Source organism: Camelina sativa, chromosome 11, assembly GCF_000633955.1.
Source record: "Camelina sativa cultivar DH55 chromosome 11, Cs, whole genome shotgun sequence".
Taxonomy (NCBI): Eukaryota; Viridiplantae; Streptophyta; class Magnoliopsida; order Brassicales; family Brassicaceae; genus Camelina; species Camelina sativa.
This window is the reverse complement of record NC_025695.1, coordinates 39,565,346-39,584,337: the sequence shown is the minus strand read 5'-3', so window position 1 is coordinate 39,584,337 and position 18,992 is coordinate 39,565,346. Positions and strand designations below refer to the sequence as shown.

Sequence of the window (18,992 nt, the reverse complement as noted above, 5' to 3'; positions counted from 1 at the left end):
TTCTATAATTGTCCCAATTTCTTCAAAATCTTTTTTACACTCTGATTTTACATCTGTTTCTCCTTCACATCCTCCTTTGTCCGCCGATGATGCCCAAACGCTCCTCCATAAGGTCTGTTTACTAGTCTTTACAATTTCGTTGGTTAATCAATTATGTTGTTAAAATTTGTTTTATGCATAGGACTAACCACTAGTACATAGCTTAGTTATCTACATAAGTATTGGCTAGTCCCGTCATTCTTATGGTTGTGGAATCTTTTATCACTACAAATTTACAAGTATGCATATTTCAAACGAATATATCTAATTCAAGAAATTATTTTTACAATAGATCATTGTTTCTAACTGTCATGTGTTACTGTTCTCATTGCCAATGGGACCCATGAAGTTTCCATCATATAGTTTACTGTTGTCATTGCCAATGGGACATATGAAATGCTTAAAGAATTTATATTTGACCAAAATATAAAAAGGATGACATTTTTATTATTATAAAATCATTGCGTCGTCTTCTTAATTTTCTAAAACATTTTGGGACTAACACAAATTTTGAAAATAATAATGTTTCACATAACAAACTACTTGTTGCATCCTAGGGTGCGGTGGTTGGAGGACCAGCACTTTTGACGCATTGTTGTTTTAGCATAGGTGGGAAAAACAGGTTTATGGGAAGATTCGGTGTGCAGTTAGCTTCAACATCCAGAAAATCTTTACAACAAACTGGACCTATGCTGCTAAATTTGTCGGTCATCACGGCTTGTCTCATCTCCGCAAAGCATCCTGGCATATTCATAACTGTTGACCAACATTTGGTCACGACTATGTCTTGCATCCTTGGCATTGCTTGGGACGGTTGCAGAATTCCTGGTATACTAGGACTTGGTGGAAATGGATTTGGAAACGGAAAAGGGAACTTTGGAATTCCTGGCATACCGGGACTCGGTTGAAATGGATTTGGAAATGGAAAGGGAAATTTTGGAATTACTGGCATACCGGGACTCGGTTGAAATGGATTTGGAAACAGAAAGGGGAACTTTGGAATTCCTGGCATACCGGGACTCGGCTGAAATGGATTTGGAAACGGAAATGGGAACCCCGGAATTCCAGGCACACCAGGACTCGGTTGAAATAGATTTGGAAACGGAAAAGGGAACGGAAAATGCGGTAATTGAGCATTAACTGAGACTGCGGTGCATAATATAACCACTAGAAGAGAAAACACAGTTTTGATCGACATGATGGATTGAAACCAGAAAAATAGAAGAGTTGAAAAATCCAATATATTAGTTTGTAGTTTGGTTTTCGTTTTGATGAAGTTATGTAATTGACCGATAATGTGGTCAAATTTATATGAAAGTAATGGAGTATGAAATACTAGCTGGCATTGCCATACGTATACAAGTTAATTTTTGTAATCAATTTTATTGTTTTAAAATTTGGAAGAAAATAAAAAACTGCCAAAATGTTTGATCATGGATGTATATGAATCGCTTTGACTAACACAGAAAAAAAAAAAAAAAAAGATATTTTCTTAACCAGACTGTTTGTAGATAGAAAAAAATTTAATAAAATATATTTTCTTAAACCAAGCTAGCTATATATTTTTCTTTCAGTTTCTTGGGATTATTAAATTTACCTCTATTTTATTTCCTTCTAATTTTCAAGATAGAATATAAATTTGAGAGAAAATAATGAACTTATAAGAATTTTTGATTAATTTATGATAATGTTAGTATATTTTTATTTAAAGTTAGTTGGACAGTTAGTAAATTATTACATATAAAATTACAAGATATGGAACAAATATATCAAAGAAGTATTAGTTTTTTTTAATATGAGATTATATTAGTTTTCATTATTTTTTCTTCGAGAATAAATTTTTATTAATTTTTAATTATTTTAATACTAAATAAGATATAAATTTGATGTAATGCACATATATTTTGTATGAAATTATAAGTTTTTATCCATTAGAATTGAGGGCATATAATTAAAATAAAATATTATTATGATGTAATATACAATTGAATTTTTCTGCGAAATGGAATGTTTGAACTCTAAATCCGTTTTTTTTCTTATGAAAACACAAATAATATATAAAATTAATATTTAAAATGCTACTTATAATTCAGCATATTTTTCTTATATTTACAGAGACCTAATCTAGTTTACATATATGTTTTCAACGCATACCTGTTTGCTATGTATTTATGCTTTCAACATTTTATGCACATATATGCTTTCAACACATATAATTAAGGGGATTTTCAAAAATACCTCTTTTTCTATATTACTCTTTTTAAAAAATATCCATTCATGTTGTTCATTTTCAAAAATACCTCTTTTCAATGTATAAAAAAACTAATTTATAAGCTTTAAATTCCAAATACTAAACCCTAAATACCTCAAACTATGTTCTAAATATAAAATAAAAAAATCAAACCTTTAAAAAAATCTAAAAATTAGTTTAACTTATTGTAATTTTATAAAAGAAGGTAAAAATGAAAATATTCAAAAAAAATGTTATTTTTGAAAAAAGTAGATATTTCTAACAAATTCTCTATAATTAAAATAAAAACCATTTTTGTGTTTCCAAACTATATGCGTACCTGCTTATGATTTCATTCAACATAGATAGAGACTATTGAATAAATTAATTTTTAGTTTGTGTTCAGATAATTAAAAAAAAAAAATGATAATAACATTAAAAGAAAAAAAAATGATGTACATTGAGATAATAAGACTCACTTGGGTTTTGTTGTACTTTGTTACAATCAAATCAGAGTTTAACGCTTTTGAGGAAAGATGATGACAGTTGCAGTGACAGCCATTTCCTCATCATCTCTATCGTGCTCTCCTCTTCTTCTTCTTCATTCTCAAGGTCTCTCCTTTTTCCTATCTCTCTCTCTCTCTCTCTCTCTCTATGAACGAAACACTTAAGGTTTTCTTATGGGTTTTGTGTTGGTGAATTACAACAGGGCCAAACCGGCGACTACTGCAATGGAAAAGAAACGAAAAGGTTGGGTTTCGCAACTTCTCTTATAGATATATCTCCTTGAAAAGTTCGTCGAATTAGCTTTATTAATTCTACAAGGAACTCAAATAATTTTGTTATTAGTGAAATAACTTGACTAAGGAACTATGCATAGATAGTGTTTGATGAAATGCTTCAATGAAACTTGAACTTATTTTTGTGTTGGACTTGAATTCAATAACACACACTCTTTTGTTTTTTTGTTTGTGAATTGCACAGAGACGGTTAGCGACGAAGGTGGCTGGTTCCGGTGTTATCACAGCGGGATTTGAGTTAAAGCCGCCTCCATATCCTCTTGTATGTTTTCTTGAATTTTGTTGTTTTCATGAGTTGGAAACTAAGTTTCTTAGATTAGAAAAGACACAGCTTTTTAGGTGGTTGATACAACAATTATACTAGACTTTGTTCTTTCTGCTGCTAAACATTACTTTTTAGTTTGTATGACCGTATGCAAGAACAACAAATAGGACACTATTATGTGAGTCATGTACTTAATGATTATGAAAAATGATGAGCTTTCCTGCTATGGATTCATATGGGAGTTGTTGCTCACTCTTGTGTGTCGTTGTGTGTTTGATATATATGGGTAGGATGCTCTGGAACCGCATATGAGCCGAGAAACCTTGGATTATCACTGGGGCAAACATCACAGAACTTACGTTGAGAACTTGAACAAGCAAATTGTAGGCACAGATCTAGATACATTGTCCTTGGAAGAAGTTGTGCTTCTTTCATACAACAGAGGCAATATGCTTCCTGCCTTTAACAATGCTGCCCAGGTAGTATATGCAATATTGCTTTCCACCAGTTTTTTTCTTGTTAAGGAAAAGAACCTTTTTAAGCTTCTCATGTAAAGAGTTAGACTGGAACCTGCAAGTACACTGTCGTCCTATAAGTGGCAGTATCGGTGTTGAAAATGTACAGGTTATGTGGAAACATTCCGATAGATAGGTAGATACATTAAAACGTAACAAGAAATCACTTGGATACTACATTCGTTGACATGACAAACTTTAGTTTCTTGTGAACTGTGGATTGGATAAGAATTAACATCAGCCGACAATCTATATCTTGAATCAGATTAGGACCACTGGTCAAAGTGGCAAGTTTCTTAATGTGGAATGGTTTGTTTTTTTTTTCTGGATTGAATGTGAATTGAAGATATATGAGGTGCTTGCAGGCTTGGAACCACGAGTTCTTCTGGGAGTCTATCCAACCTGGAGGTGGAGGAAAGCCAACTGGAGAGCTTCTCAGATTAATAGAGAGAGATTTCGGGTCTTTTGAAGAGTTTTTGGAAAGGTTCAAGTCGGCTGCAGCATCTAATTTTGGTTCGGGTTGGACATGGCTTGCATGTGAGTGTCTTTTACTTTGTTCCCCTTCCGAATATGCAAACCCCCCAACTTACTTACCATACTAAAGCTTCTCGGGACTCATTGATGCAGATAAGGCAAATAGACTTGAAGTTGCAAATGCTGTAAATCCGCTCCCAACGGAAGAAGATAAGAAGTTTGTAATAGTGAAGACTCCCAACGCAGTAAATCCGCTCGTATGGGATTATTCTGTAAGTGTCTAAACTTCTAATATGAAGATCAAACTCTGTTGGCTATTATGGATGTTTATATCCTCACACGTTTGGTCTGTCCTTTTGTGCAGCCACTTCTCACCATTGATACATGGGAGGTATAAATATAAGCTACTCATCTCTCTATATCTGATTTGACTTAGAAAGATTGGTTTCTTGATCGCTGACTTCTTTTTCTTTTCCCTTCTTTTGTGTCAAACAGCACGCTTACTATCTGGATTTTGAGGTACTATCAAATTGCCAAATGATTTTTACTATATTTGAACGCAACGGTCTCATATTTGTTGTGTTCTACGCAGAACCGAAGAGCTGAATACATAAATACATTCATGGAAAAGCTCGTGTCATGGGAAACTGTAAACACAAGGCTAGAAGCTGCAATGGTTCGAGCAACCCAAAGAGAACAAGAAGGAACAGATACAGAAGAAGAAGCGAATCCAGATGATGAAGAGCCGGAGGTCTATTTAGATAGTGATATTGATGTATCTGAGGTTGATTAAAAACCCTGTGAAGCATATAACATTAGCATCTGAAATGTCAATTACAGAGAGCAAATTTTTTTGCATTCTTAAGCCTTACAAATTAACTTAAATTTTGACTATTGTGGGGAAAAAATAAACTACCTTAAACAAAAACAAAAAGCATTGTGATGAGTTACTACTACAAGCAGAGCTGTGCAACAGTTGTAGAAAAAGAAGCAGCCGCTTCGGGCATCCAAATTTGAAAAAAAATTAGGGCATATATTTATCAAGGTCACATACTCACATATATAGTTTATTCCTATAGGTTTATAATATTGCAATTTTATTTTAAACATGGTCTTAGTATGTTAATGAACTAAAAAGAACTAGACACATACTTTATGCTTAAATTTTTTTTACGACACCTACGTTATTAAACAACTAGACATTAAAATTACAAATTCAGTTTTGATAGCTTTCTCTTTGGTCCTTAAGCGTCATCTTTTGATTCTAATTAAGATAACATAGTAACAAATTTTTCCTTCAACATTTTCTCACCAAATTGATTCTATCAAACTTAAACTGTAGTTATATATTTTTTTTCTTTTCTATTTATTCTGTTTGGTTAAAAAAAATTTCCTAAAATTGCAATGTAATAAAAAAAGAAAACAAATGTTCAAGAACTAATATTTGTTTTAGTTTGTTTTTTTACTTAGTTTTGTTATATGAAGATGTGATTAATCTTTGTGGACATTTTTATTTATTTAAACTAAGCCATTTTATTTCTGTTCGCTTCTTATACTAATTAGTCTTCGCACGGCCTGACTACAAGGAGACATGTGATTGTACAAACCCAAATATCTTTCCACTTTTTTTTTTTAATATATTTAAATAATATAATTAAATTAAGCAAACAAAACGAAGAAGATTCCTTAATTACTTCCAATTACTTCGCTCCTCACTGAAAAAAGGAAATACTAATGAGGGATAATCGTAATTATAATAACATAACCCTAATCATCCATACTAACTTGATCACAATGGCTATAATTAGTACTAATCACAATAATTAATACTAAAAGCCCCAATCCCTAATGTGTATATAAGCACTTTTTCTCAGTTTGTAGTAACAATTTCCTTATTTCATTCCTAATAACTGAGAACTTTTTTGAGTTTTTTTTTAAATCTAGGCACTACAAGAAAGACGTACATTGTTAGCGCAGAAAATTTGTTATCATATGTAATACATAGCAAATTCATAAATGTTATGATATCGGCAGCTATGGTAGATGTCCCACCTATGATAGCGTTATTTTTCTATGCTATAATAGGTTCATATACAATAGCGTTAGTTGAATGTTTTGATTTAGTTTTTTCATAGCAATATCTGAATGCCGTTATTTATTTATTTTCACTTACTTTGCTTCTCACTTACTTCGCTTCTCATTGAAAAAAAGAAATACAAATAGGGACTATTCGTAATTATAATAACATAACCCTAATCTAAAATACTAACTTGATCACAATGGCTATAGTTAGTACTAATTACAATAATTAAAACAAAAACCCTAATCCCTCCTAATGTGTATATAAGCACTTTTTCTCAATTTTGCAGTAACATGTACAATTTCCTTATTCGTGTTTTTTATTAATTCGATCACCCTCTCTCGTCACCAGGGTTTGTGTTGTTGTTATGTTCTCTGTCATCATGTATGTCAGAAAGGTTACGAAAACAAAACTGAGAATATACCTTGGCTCCGAACAGGCCCGACCGAGGGGTAAGCAAGTGAAGCAATTGATTAGGGCATCTATTTTTTTAGAGCATATTCTAAACCAAATTTTTAAACGTTTTCACTAACTATGTTCATGAGCATTATAATGTTAATTAAGTTTGCTGTTATGAGTTAAAAAAGAAAATTGGTTTAGAAAAAAACAAATCTTTACTAGTATAATTGCAGCACTTTTTGCTCAAAAAAATGTTTTTGGAAACATTTAACATTGAATGCCATTAAATGCTTATATTCATATCCAAACAAGTTTAATTAACTATCTCTACTATCTTTATAACCAAACACAATTAAATTATTTTAAATATCCATATATACAATGTTCTACAATTAATATAGATATAGAAGATGTATTCCAGATTGAAATTTTTTATTATCCTATCATCTCTTTTTTTATTTTAAAATTTAAATGTAGTGAATCATCATATAATACATAAAGTTAATAAAAATGAATCTTTTCTGCATATATTCTGATTTATTTTTTTTAAAAACAAACATATATTATTACTCAATTAATATAAAAGTGTGTGTTTAACATACATATATAATAAATTTACCGTATATAGTAAATTATAAAATTGTAAGAAGTTTATAATTATAACTGATATATCTAAACTTAATAAAAAAAATTAAAATTATGAATATTTAAACATATTAAATTTTTCAAAATAACACAAACGAATTACATGACGGATATATGACATGACATATTGAATTGATAATATTAAAAAATAAAATATCATTAGTATGATTCTTCAATACGGGTTAAATTCTCATTTTACTAATTTAACAACACCAATATAAATATATCATATCAAACTGATTTAATTAATTTTATCAAACAAAAATTGTTGTGCGGTATACCGCGGATTACATACTAAATTATTAAATTAACACAATAATACTTTAGCAAAATTAGTATTAAAATAGTATATTAACAAAAAAAATATAAAAATTTTCCTCGCGGTATACCGCAGGTCATAATCTAGTTTAAAACTATAACCAAAGAGTTTCCATAGTCAAAGAGTTTTAAAAACATGAGTGATTACTGCTTAGGTAATATAATATTTTATTTTTGTACGGATTTATAAATGAACATAATAATTCAAAACAAAAGTAGGAAAGTGAGCAGCCAAATTAACATATTTTGGTCTAGGGATTTAGAAACTATTTTATAAATATAAATTCATTATGTTACTTTTTTTTTTTGTAATTTTGTTAAAAGTAAAGGGAAATTTTTCTTTTTAAATCGGCATAGGGCATTTAAAATGTTGAGCCGGCCCTGGCTCTGAAGTCAATCAATCGAGGAAGAAGCGTAAAACTGAAGAGCAGCGTGATGATGATCAGCATTACTATATCTCCTTTAATTACTTATAGATTCAGCATTCTCGTCAGCTATTATGTATTATTGGCTTAATTTTATTGTAACAGTGTTTTATTTTGCTTTTGTTTTCGTTGGTTTAAGTACGTAAAACTTGTATGACATGACATGAATATATTAGAGAACTTTTAAACGATATATTGTTCAGTTCCTTCAATATAAGTTCCTATTGTTTCGATTGTAACGATTTTATTTGTTTCCCATATATATTTTTTTGATCCACTTGTTCGATTCAGAGCAATCCGTTTCAGGTATTCAGCAAAGCAACTTTTAGAAACAAGACAACGTGAAGAGAAAGCTAGAATTGAAAGTGAGACTAGAGCCGCCAGGTTGAAAGTGCTATGCAGGGAACGGCTTGCACTAGAGGAGTTGGCAGAAGAAGCCAAATTCAATGTTGTAAACAACTTGGAAACAGAGGACATGGTCAAACTCTGTGGTGGATCCTATCTGGCAAGAACTCGGAGGCTTGGAGAGCTTTGTCTGCTTCTAAGATTTGATGATTATTGGCCGGAACTTGAAGGATTAAGGAGGAAGGAGAGATTTAGCTAGCTAGTAGAGACGATCTAGTAGAGAGAGACTAACCACGCGCTTCCAACAAGGAACAATGCCCAAGAGCTATCTGTGCACATTCTGCGGCAGCTCTTAGCCCTCCCGCTGCTGCAGAAGAAGCTAATGCATGCCTTTTAACATGAAGGGAAAACGTCTCTGTCTGCTTGGTAGCCCATGTCACGAGCTCAGAACTATATGCTGGCTCTTTCCCAAAGATTCCCAACGAGTCACTAGAAGCTTGAGAGATAGCTGAGAAAGTTCAGCAGTGTACGCCCCTCCATATGAGGTGCTAGATGGACGAAGACTTTGCATGTTGTACTAATATCTCTGGAAATGGGCATCAAGAAGCACAGTATGGGCTCGAGGACCATCCCCAAGCCTTTTAAGAGCTGCTATTGCTGACCGAAGTTCTCCGCCTCTAGTTGAAAGTACAGAAGGGCCCAAAGTTTGCTTTTCGTTTGCTTGAGATACCAAAATTTCTCCCTCATCAAAAGCTGCCAGAGCTTCGTCTACCCTTCTTTCAGCTAATAAAGCATCAAGGTGGTCAGGAAATTCCGCAGCCCATTTCTACAGATCAGAGAGGTCGTTGTCCTCAAAATTCAATAAACCATTTGCAAGAGATTCATCGGAAACTTTATCATCGTCAATCTTAACTCCATCTGCTAAGCCATGAATTAAAGTGGCCTGAGTGGAGAGAAGATTTCTGGTAGATGATAGCTCTCCCTCCAGATCTGATATCTCTTTTTGATGTGCTGCACAGAAGCGAACTTTAATGCTCAAATTAACAAATTGCTAAGGAAAAACAATAAGGTATTGCCAGGAAAAAAGAAGTCATAAGCAAAATGCACATGCACCATAACCCATACGAAATGAAATAACGTTTGCAAAGTAGAGCTCTTTGATCATATTATCTTCAAAGAAAGTAACACGCCCAGCACCATCCTACAAAAATTTATATAACAGTCAACAATGAGTGAGTAAGTCATCTCACAAAAGGATTAATATACTTCTGCAACACAGTAGATATAATGTAATTGAAGAAACCACATGCATGAACGAGAAAAAATTAAACCTTGAGGATCCAATTGATGGCAACAGCAGCAGAAGCAGAACTGTTTCTTGAAGCTCCAACAGAATTAAGAAGAGTTTGAGTAGTAAACAACACCCATAGCTTAACCAAAGAAATGCTACAACATCATCATCACACAGTCAAAAAGATGAATCAATAACAGAGAATTCTAAACAAAACAAACAAACAAACAAAAGAACTTAAAAGAAGAATCATACTTTCAAAGCTCTCCAAGTCGTATAAGGAACATAAGACTCATTAAAACTCCCGGGAAAGCCTTCAGGCACAACATAAGATCTAAGAAACGAACCCACTTCCTGTAAAACACAATTTGAACACATTTCACTTAATTGATCAATTTCATATAATAGCATCAACCAAAAGAAATAGGTTTAAATCCATGGAACCTGGCGTACATCAAGCTTCTTTTCTCGAAGGGGTTCTCCATCTCCATTAATTGAAAAAAATACAAAACTAAAATTTTAGATACTTTAAACTTGAGATAGTCCAATGGTAGAACCATTGAAGGTTCTAAAAATTTAAAATTTTTGAAAACTCAAACTTGCAACACAATCAAGTGAGAAAGACATTACATAGTTTAAGGTGAGAGATATTAAAGCAACTAGTGGTGATTATAATCTCAGATTATTACCATTGATTTTTCAGCTCATTCACCAAACCGTAAAGCATCAATAGCTGCAGAAGAAAAGAAAGAAACAATAAACATTAATGTTGATACGAGTAAGTAGAGAGGAGTATCTGGTCGGCAACAAGCTAAGCCGAGCCCGAAATGTGATACAAGAAGTCTGAGAATGTACGGGAGTGTGAGATAGAAACAGAGGAGAACTTGACTTACTACGAGAGGTCTTTGCTTCATCTCTCCGATACTTGAAAGAACAAAAGACATTATTAACACAACCGATTAAAAAAAAAACAGATTGCGGAAGAACTTTGCAAATTTACAAGTTTAAGAATACAAAATACATACACCAAGACCAAGTCATTACCTGCAGTGCAAGCGCAGGTTATAGAATGTCTGGTCTGTTTGTGGAGGCGATGGCCCTTCCTTCAAAACCATCTAAAGAAACAAGGAGCTGTAAGACACAAAAAAAAAAAAAAAAATGAATAAAATTTCCATCCCTTTGAAAAACGAAGAAGACTATTACACGCTCCCTTCTAAAAGCTCCAGAACCTGATTAAGAGTGGCAGGCATCCCTTTTCTTGTCCTCCAGAACCCTTTATAAACCCACGGTCCCTTCCAACATCATCTAATTCATCAATGAAGACCACACACATATGGAGCCTGATTAATATTAGCATATGGAAATAGACTGAATCCTCTCACTATACAATGAGAATCATCAGAAAATCAACCAAGAGAGGTGTTGCTTTACTATCTCTGATTAATCGAAATCAAACAAACTGAGACAAAGAAATCAAATTCAAGCAGATACAAAGAGGATCAACACCGTCTCCATTTCTATCAATGTATTATTAATCGAAACAATCTGAGACTACCAAAATCAAACAAACTATTCCTAAAATAGTCGTCATTCATGCCTAATAAAAGAGAAATTAACCTACTTATTTATCCAAGAACCCTAATCTAATTCCGATCAATCGATTAAAAAAACAAGAAAACAACAATCTAAAACCCTAATTTCGTACCATGAGAATGATATTAGAGTTTCATTGAACGAAATCTCTCCGATTTCGATGCTCCAACCGGCGTTGGAGAAGATGCAACCGGCGGTTGTGGATTCTGCTCTCACTCAACGGATTCGCACAGATTAACACGGCGGATTCTCCTCTTAGTCATCGGCGGCGTTGAAGCAGCAGAGAGAGTTGATTCGCTTTGGCGGGCTGAGCATTCGGGTAATCCGTTCGGGTTCGGGTATTATCCATCGGGTTCGGGTAAACGGGTTTAGAAAAATAGAATCCATTGGGTATTTTTAGATATATGGGTTCGGTTCGGTTTGGGTACTATCGGGTTTGGGTCGGTTTGGGTTACAAATTTTAAAACCCGATTAGTATCCGAACTACCGGGTATCCGAAAAAATATAATTAAATTTAAATAAATTTTGACTTACATAACAAAATATATTAGATATTTTGATTATTTTTGATATTTAGGTATAAAACTAAATGAAATATTCAAAATTATAATCATAATTTTGGGGTAATTGCATTATATTAATGATAAATATGTTTATATGTTCGGGTTTAATGGGTACCCAAACGGGTACCGGGTATTACCCGACCCTAACCCGAACCTACAGGTATTATAAAATAGAATCCAATAGGGTTTTATAGGCAAACCCGTATCCAACCCGAACCCAGTTTTTTGGGTCGGATTCCGGGTTGGGTATTCAGGTACGGTTTTTATGTCCAGACTTAGCGAAACTAAGACTCTTAAGAGAGAGAGACACGCGGGTTGTTGTTTTTTTATATTTATTTATCCACTTTTGTTATTAATTACACTTACTACTCGTTACTCCGCTTCACATTGGAAATCCAAATACGGGACTAAACGTCATTATAATAACATGTCCCTATAATTAATTTACTAATCACAGTAATTAAAACAAAAAAAACCCTAACCCCTAATGTGTATATAAGGTAAGAGAAGGCAATTTTTTCTCAGTTGCAGTAACAATTTCCTTTTTCCTCACGTCTTTCACTCTTGAGATCTTGACAACTTTTTTGCGTTTTTTTTTTGTTCCACTCGATCACCCTCTCTCGTATCGTATCGTACTCGTTCTTCTTCGTGCGAGCGAGCGTGTCTCTGTTTGATCGTTCTTCCCATAAATCTAGGGTTTGTGTAGTTGTTGTGCTCTGTCGGATTTGTTTTAATCATGTATGTCAGAAGGATGATTACAGAAAAAAAACTGAGGAATGGCTCTGAAGTCAATCCATCGAGTTCGAGGAAGAAGCGTAAAGCTGAAGAGCAGCGTGATGATGATGATCAGGAAAATACGAAGAAGAAGCAAAAGCTGGATCTGGATGGCGAGTCGTCGTCGTCGTCCATGTATGATCTGTGTCTAAAGGTACTAGAATCGATGAGAGACGAATGGTTTGGTTCGCGTTTCGAGGAGCTCGTCATTGAAAGCCCTAATTACTTCTCTGTTATATCGAAGCCAATGGACTTCGTCACGATCAAGTCCAAACTCGCCAAGAATCTCTACGTCAATATTTCTGAAGAGTTTCCCAAAGATATTCGATTGGTCTATGAGAATGCGATTCGTTATTATCCTCCTCAGAATGCGATTCACAAGAACGCTAAGAAGCTTATGAGGGTTTTCGAGGTCAGATGGGAACCGGTTATTAAGAAGAACAAGTTAGCTTGTGAGAGCTTTTACTTGGGCCAAAAGGTTTCATCTCATTCGGAAAATCCAGCAGTACTGAAAGAGGATAAGACTGAGAGCTCTTCATTCGATCCGAAGGCTCTTCGTGCGGCAGCAATCAGGATTCGATTTGCAGATACTATCGCCAACGCCAGATATAGAAAGGAGCTCATTGACGAGAGTGGTGCCAGTAACAACAACAAGGCTGATGTGATACTGGGAATGCAGAAAGCAAAGCAACTTTTAGAAACAAGGCAACGTGAAGAGAAAGCTAGAATTGAAGGTGAGACTAGAGCCGCCAGGTTGAAAGTGCTATGCAGGGAACGGCTTGCACTAGAGGAGTTGGCAGAAGAAGCCAAATTCAATGTTGTAAACAACTTGGAAACAGAGAAGGACATGGTCAAACTCTGTGGTGGATCCTATCTGGCAAGAACTCGGAGTCCTGCAGAGCTTGGTCTGCGTTTAAGATTTGACGATTATTGGCCGGAACTTGAAGAGATTAAGGAGGAAGGAGAGATCTAGCTAGCTAGTAGAGACGATCTAGTAGAGGGAGACTCCTACAGTCTCGATCGTGTAATTACTTTTAGATTCAGCATTCTCGAGGAATCCTTGGCCAATAGCTGCAGTACTGCCAGTTCCTTTAAGTTGCATGTTTCTCGTCAGCTATTATTATTGGCTTGATTTTATTGTAACAGTGTTTTATTTTGCTTTTGTTTTCGTTGGTTTAAGTACGTAAAACTTGTATGACATGACAGGAATTAGAGATCTTTTTACATCAATAAACGATATATTGTTCAGTTCCTTCAGTATAAGCTCCCTATTGTTTCGATTGTAACGATTTTATTTGTTTCCTATATTTTGTTTGATCCACTTGTTCGATTCAGAGCAATCCGTTTCAGGTATTCACTTATTTTTCCCAGTTCGTCTTGATGAATTTAGAATGTTTTACAATTGTTATGTGTTTCTGTTGTGTTTTCAGGGTCAATGTCTGATGTAAATATCATGGAACAAGAAGGAACAAATACAGAAGAAGAAGCGAATCCAGATGATGAAGAGCCGGAGGTCTATTTAGATAGTGATATTTTGATGTATCTGAGGTTGACTAAAAACCTGTGAAGCATATAACATTAGCATCTGAAATGTCAATTACAGAGAGCAAAATTTTTTGCATTCTTAAGCCTTACAAAATAACTTAAATTTTGACTATTGTGGGGAAAAAATAAACTACCTTAAACAAAAACAAAAAGCATTTACATTCCTCCTATGTGTGGTCTAGTGATGAGTTACTACGAGGAGACCTGTGATTGGATAAACCCAAATATCTTTCTTGAGATGGTGAATGTCTGTAAACCCTTTGTAGACCATATGGTATTTGTTGCTGTTGTCCATGAATTGGAGGAGAGTACTGCCGTGGATGTCTCTGTCCATGAACCGGAGAGTACTGCCGAGGAACTCTCTGTCCGTTAGCCTGAGAGTATGAATTTGGAGGCAGATGTTCATATGCATATACACTTCTTCCTAAACCACCAGGTGGAACCATATATTCAGGGGATCTTCTGAGACTTGAGCGATGAGGAAAAGATGATGACGGGCCAAGGTAACTACTCACAAGAGCTGATATTTCATCTCTATCTTCGTCTCTTTGACTAGGAAAGATTCGATCACGGTACAGAGGAGAATATGATGAAGAAGCTACTGGTGGCGTTTCCATGGGTGACAACCTCGGACGTTTCATCTGTTGGTTATACAATCTCTTGGTAAGTACCGCTTCCTCCATTAAACTGATGGATCTTGCTTTCTCTTCCATCTCTCTGTTGAGCTGAAGAGTGTCACCCTCCAGCTTAACAATTTCTTCTTTGATCTGCCACCCTGGTAGTTCTTTCGCAGGGTCTAACTTGTGAGTCTCCATAAACTGCATCACTGATGATAGTGTACCTATCTGCTTTTCAGTCGCCTCTTTCTGTCGAGAAATTAAAGAGAACAATGGTAAGATTCAGAAGAGAAAAAAAGAGTTCATAAAGGTACATAATATGCGAGGTAGAATTCATACAAATGCCAATGGTGAGTGGGCTTTTCGTTTTGCCTCGTCAAATGACTCCTTGCTCATCCTTAAGAATGAAGTTAGAACTGTAGAAGCTGAAAACTTATCCTCCATTCCAAAGTTATACACCATCTCAAGAGCTTCAATATTCTTTCCACGCTTGATACTTGATTCAACTATACCTATGACCAATAGAATTTTGTGTCAAGACCAGTTATTTAACACTAGTAAGTTGGCAACTTGGCATTGCTTAAGGCGTAATAATTAGTATTGAACAGCAAAACCATATGATTTTAACCACAGCAACCACTACACTCAAGGCAACAGCATCTCGTTTGGTTCTGACAAACAACAATTTTGTACCAGTGCTATGGTTGAGAGTTCCAAGTTCTTCCCAGGTTAGATTCTAGCTAAAATTTTGTTCAATCAGTCATTGCACTCTAAAATGCCATGAACTCTCTTAATTTATAGCATGGTACATACAATTCTACTCCAAGAAAACAAAGATTGAGCTCGACACTTATCGATCCTATCAACAAAAAGGAACCACCTTTGCAATGAAATTAACAGAGTGAAGACAGAACATGGTACCTGAAATCATAGGGACAAGAAAAGGCGACCGTTTCAAAGCACCCGCAATCTCATTAAAACCACAAGTCAGTATCAAATCCAACACGTCCATACTTTTAAAGTTTGAAGGAACACCATAACAAGCAATCAGTAAAAGCAGACCCCTTGCATCCATTAGCTCAGCCGCAGCTAATCCTCCTTCACCCACCAGTCTTTTCTTCCACGCAACAGCAGCCGCCTTCGCCTCATCTTTAACAGAACTCTCAATCTTAATCTTTGCCTTCCCTTCACCAGGATCAGGCATTAGAAGAAAAGACTCCATAATGAGAAGCGAAACATGTCTCGCAGAGATCATAGGCGAATCCTTAGAAAAAGCTCTACGCCCTTGTAAGTAAAACTTGCCAATACATTCGAACACAAACTTGGCTGGCTCCTTAGCCAACTTCAAAGCTACAGGAATCTCTTCCAATAGCTTAGCTCGATCAGAGATATTCCCGTAGATGTATTTACGCAGACCTTTGCTACACATTGACTCACACAAACGTTCCCCTTCCGATTTATCTGAAATCGCCGGTATAGGATCACACAAACGTTCCCCTTCCGGTTTATCTGAAATCGCCGGTACAGGATCCTGAGACGATTGGCTCACAGTCACGGTGGTGGTATCTACAGAAGCATTGTTCCGCGGTGGCGATAACGGCTGATGGAAATCGGAAGAAGCGGCGATGTCAACGCCGTTACTCTTGAGTTTTGAATCGATTGCGTTTTCAATTGACTCGATGTGCTTCTGCAAATCATCGAATTGGCGTTTGAAAGCGTCCACCGCAGCTGAAAACGCAGCCAAATCGTCGATTGATTTCAGAAACTGCGGCTGCTTAGATTGACCGATCGTAATTTGATCTGTTTCAACAACCGCCGGGAATTCTCCCCGCCGTCGTCGTTCAGATTGCCGGGGAATCGCCGCCGTAGAGGGTTGCGCCTCCATTGTCGGTGGATAATTGGCGTAGGCAAGAGCAGGGATCATAGAACCGTTGTGGAAGGCCATGGGAATGTGGAGGAGGAAGAAGAAAGAAAGATTGCAAAATAAAATTAAAATTTAAAGCCCTAATTTTGACACTCTAAATTAAATTCTATGAAAATTTAGTTAAATTACCAAATTTTGTTTAACTGTATCGTTTTTTTTTTATTAATTAGGAAGTGTATGTATAGTTTTCTCTTTTTTCTTTCTTCTTTCTAACGAATATATAGAACTATAATTATAAATTAAGATTATAGTTAAGTTTTTATTTATTTTGACAGCTATTTGGTCATTTTTGTTACTATATAGATTTTATGTGATAAAGAAAATAGAAATAATATTTTGATTAATTATTTTTAACTAAATACTATGTCTTAAATGTTTTAATAATTCACAGATGTTGACAAAAAAAAAAAAAAAAGATGTTGAATGGAAATTTGGTTTGACTTGTTAACTTTATCCCTTCGAGGCTTCAATGTTTAAATATGTTTTCATGATACAAATATGGGTTTAATAATGAATCCAAATTCCAAACTAACATCCCAAACCCAAACTAAGATTATGGTTTTTTTCATTTTTGTTTGTTCTTTATTTGGATTAGAGGACCAAATTAAAGTTTATTTATTTTTGGTTTGCATGAATATTTTGCAGTTTTTAAATGGTTTTTAGATTTTGGTTTTTGGTTATTGTTTTTGGTTTTTAGTTTTTGGTGTAGATTTTAGTTTTTTCATAAACTTGAATGGTAACTTTTTTTTTGGCAACGAATGATAATTTTTAAAAATATTTTAATAGTTAATATTATTTTTAGAAACGTTTTTGATAAACAAGTGAACAAAATTATTGGTTCCTAGAAAATAGCATAATCAAAAGAAATTCAGAGAAATAAATGAAAATAGATTTTAAGCAAAACAAAACTCTCAAAATCTCATTAAATAAGATATTGGATTCTCTATAGAAATTTTCAAAATCTCTCAAAATATACATTTCATAAATTTTAAGGAAACCATTCTTAAATTTTTAAATGGTCATAAAATAGATTCTGGAAAAACAAAAACCAAAAACAACTTTAAAACTAAAAACATTCAAGGCACTTTAGTTGGTTTATGCTCCGTTTTTAAATGAACAGAATGTAATCCATCATAATTAGAACATGTATTTTCTTATGCTAATTACTGTACTGCTTAAGATTAACATAAACACAAGTAACTAAAGTCCTTTTTGGTAAGGTACTTCCGTAGAGTTAAGCAACCAACAACTCTTCCTTAATAAGATTGACCACCGTGAATTTTGGTGCCTATTTCAGTTTATTAATTAATTACTTATTGTTTTCAATTGCTTATTAAATATATTCTATGTGTTCATTGTATAAACCCTCAAGAATTACAGACTCATCGTTTCTAAACAAAACAAAATTATCTCTTAGTAATATTTGTTTTTAGTCTTTACCATTGTTCTATTTATATTGAGCTATAACCTATTTTTACGTTTTTCTCAGAATTTTCAAGTTTTTCAGTACTTCACTTATTTTTATTCATATAACTCTACTTTCAACAATTTTAAAACTATTTTATTAACATATCTATGAAATTGAAACTTAAAAATATTTTATGCTAATTATATATCTATTGGAAAAGTGAAATTTTTGGAAGAACTACATTTAGAAGAAAATATTAGAAACAAAAGCAAAATATGTGCAAATCAAAGGCTAAACCATAGCAAAACATATTTTTTTTCAAAAATGTAATAATAATTAGTTTAGAGATTATAAAATTTAAAATATAGCTATTATAAAAGAAATATATAATGAATCCAGTCAAAAATATTTATAGATTTGCCATTGATACCACTAGTGATTAGAAAACTGTATTGTTATTTATATTATTGCATCCATCAATAGAGATGGGTTCATGACTCATATCTTTTATATACGGAAAATGGCTTGACCAACGAAGAGCGGTGATCAGAGATAATTTTTGACAATTATTTTCTTGTTTGTCAGTTGCTAGAGTATTGAAATTTTCTATGTGTAATTTGTAGGCACTCAAGAGTAGAGCGAATCTTGTCGTATCTAAAGATGGTACCGGTAATTACAAAATCATAAACAGTACGCCCACTCAAAGAAACAGTTCTATCGTGATTGCTACATCACGGGCACG

At 34.2% G+C, this 18,992-nt stretch overlaps 3 protein-coding genes and 1 long non-coding RNA gene across 10 annotated transcripts; 1 reads left to right on the top strand and 3 right to left on the bottom strand.

Moving 5' to 3' along the window:
* LOC104725615 (B1-hordein-like) lies at positions 593 to 1,237 on the bottom strand. The gene has a single exon (XM_010444290.2). It carries the CDS (start codon positions 1,235 to 1,237, stop codon positions 593 to 595), a length of 645 nt encoding a protein of 214 aa, XP_010442592.1.
* LOC104725612 (superoxide dismutase [Fe] 2, chloroplastic-like) lies at positions 2,744 to 14,377 on the top strand. Of its 2 annotated transcripts, XM_010444286.2 has the most exons (10): positions 2,744 to 2,881; positions 2,979 to 3,019; positions 3,254 to 3,331; positions 3,625 to 3,813; positions 4,215 to 4,386; positions 4,477 to 4,595; positions 4,688 to 4,714; positions 4,819 to 4,842; positions 4,916 to 5,057; positions 14,253 to 14,377. In XM_010444286.2, the coding sequence occupies exons 1-10, from the start codon at positions 2,806 to 2,808 to the stop codon at positions 14,321 to 14,323; spliced, it is 939 nt and encodes a 312-aa protein (XP_010442588.1). In that variant the 5' UTR covers positions 2,744 to 2,805; the 3' UTR covers positions 14,324 to 14,377. The 2 variants fall into 2 exon arrangements, with proteins under 2 accessions (XP_010442588.1, XP_010442589.1); XM_010444287.2 differs by lacking the exon at positions 14,253 to 14,377 and having other exon boundaries at positions 4,916 to 5,208.
* Positions 8,477 to 11,753, bottom strand: LOC104725613. 6 transcript variants are annotated; one of them, XR_757945.2, is made up of 10 exons: positions 11,532 to 11,750; positions 11,056 to 11,131; positions 10,871 to 10,957; positions 10,720 to 10,750; positions 10,516 to 10,559; positions 10,271 to 10,311; positions 10,082 to 10,180; positions 9,867 to 9,981; positions 9,649 to 9,736; positions 8,477 to 9,546 (listed from the first exon to the last, which is right to left on the bottom strand). It is a non-coding gene; the product is annotated as an uncharacterized LOC104725613 (long non-coding RNA). The 6 variants fall into 6 exon arrangements; XR_757944.2 differs by having other exon boundaries at positions 9,661 to 9,736; XR_002034342.1 differs by having other exon boundaries at positions 8,477 to 9,736; positions 10,682 to 10,750; positions 11,532 to 11,753.
* On the bottom strand, positions 14,306 to 16,913 carry LOC104725614 (protein FRIGIDA-like). The gene is made up of 3 exons (XM_010444289.2): positions 15,840 to 16,913; positions 15,258 to 15,430; positions 14,306 to 15,167 (listed from the first exon to the last, which is right to left on the bottom strand). Exons 1-3 carry the CDS (start codon positions 16,861 to 16,863, stop codon positions 14,469 to 14,471), a joined length of 1,896 nt encoding a protein of 631 aa, XP_010442591.1. The 5' UTR covers positions 16,864 to 16,913; the 3' UTR covers positions 14,306 to 14,468.

Bases quoted from the DNA above. Each gene is read 5' to 3' on its own strand.
- LOC104725615 (XM_010444290.2), bottom strand. From the start codon at position 1,237: ATGTCGATCAAAACTGTGTTTTCTCTTCTAGTGGTTATATTATGCACC.
- LOC104725612 (XM_010444286.2), top strand. From the start codon at position 2,806: ATGATGACAGTTGCAGTGACAGCCATTTCCTCATCATCTCTATCGTGC. The intron at 3,332-3,624 runs GTATGTTTTCTT...ATATATGGGTAG, and splicing joins AGCCGCCTCCATATCCTCTT to GATGCTCTGGAACCGCATAT. The intron at 4,715-4,818 runs GTATAAATATAA...TGTGTCAAACAG, and splicing joins TCACCATTGATACATGGGAG to CACGCTTACTATCTGGATTT.
- LOC104725614 (XM_010444289.2), bottom strand. From the start codon at position 16,863: ATGGCCTTCCACAACGGTTCTATGATCCCTGCTCTTGCCTACGCCAAT. The intron at 15,431-15,839 runs GTACCATGTTCT...TATTGGTCATAG, and splicing joins TCTTGTCCCTATGATTTCAG to GTATAGTTGAATCAAGTATC. The intron at 15,168-15,257 runs GTATGAATTCTA...ATTTCTCGACAG, and splicing joins CCCACTCACCATTGGCATTT to AAAGAGGCGACTGAAAAGCA.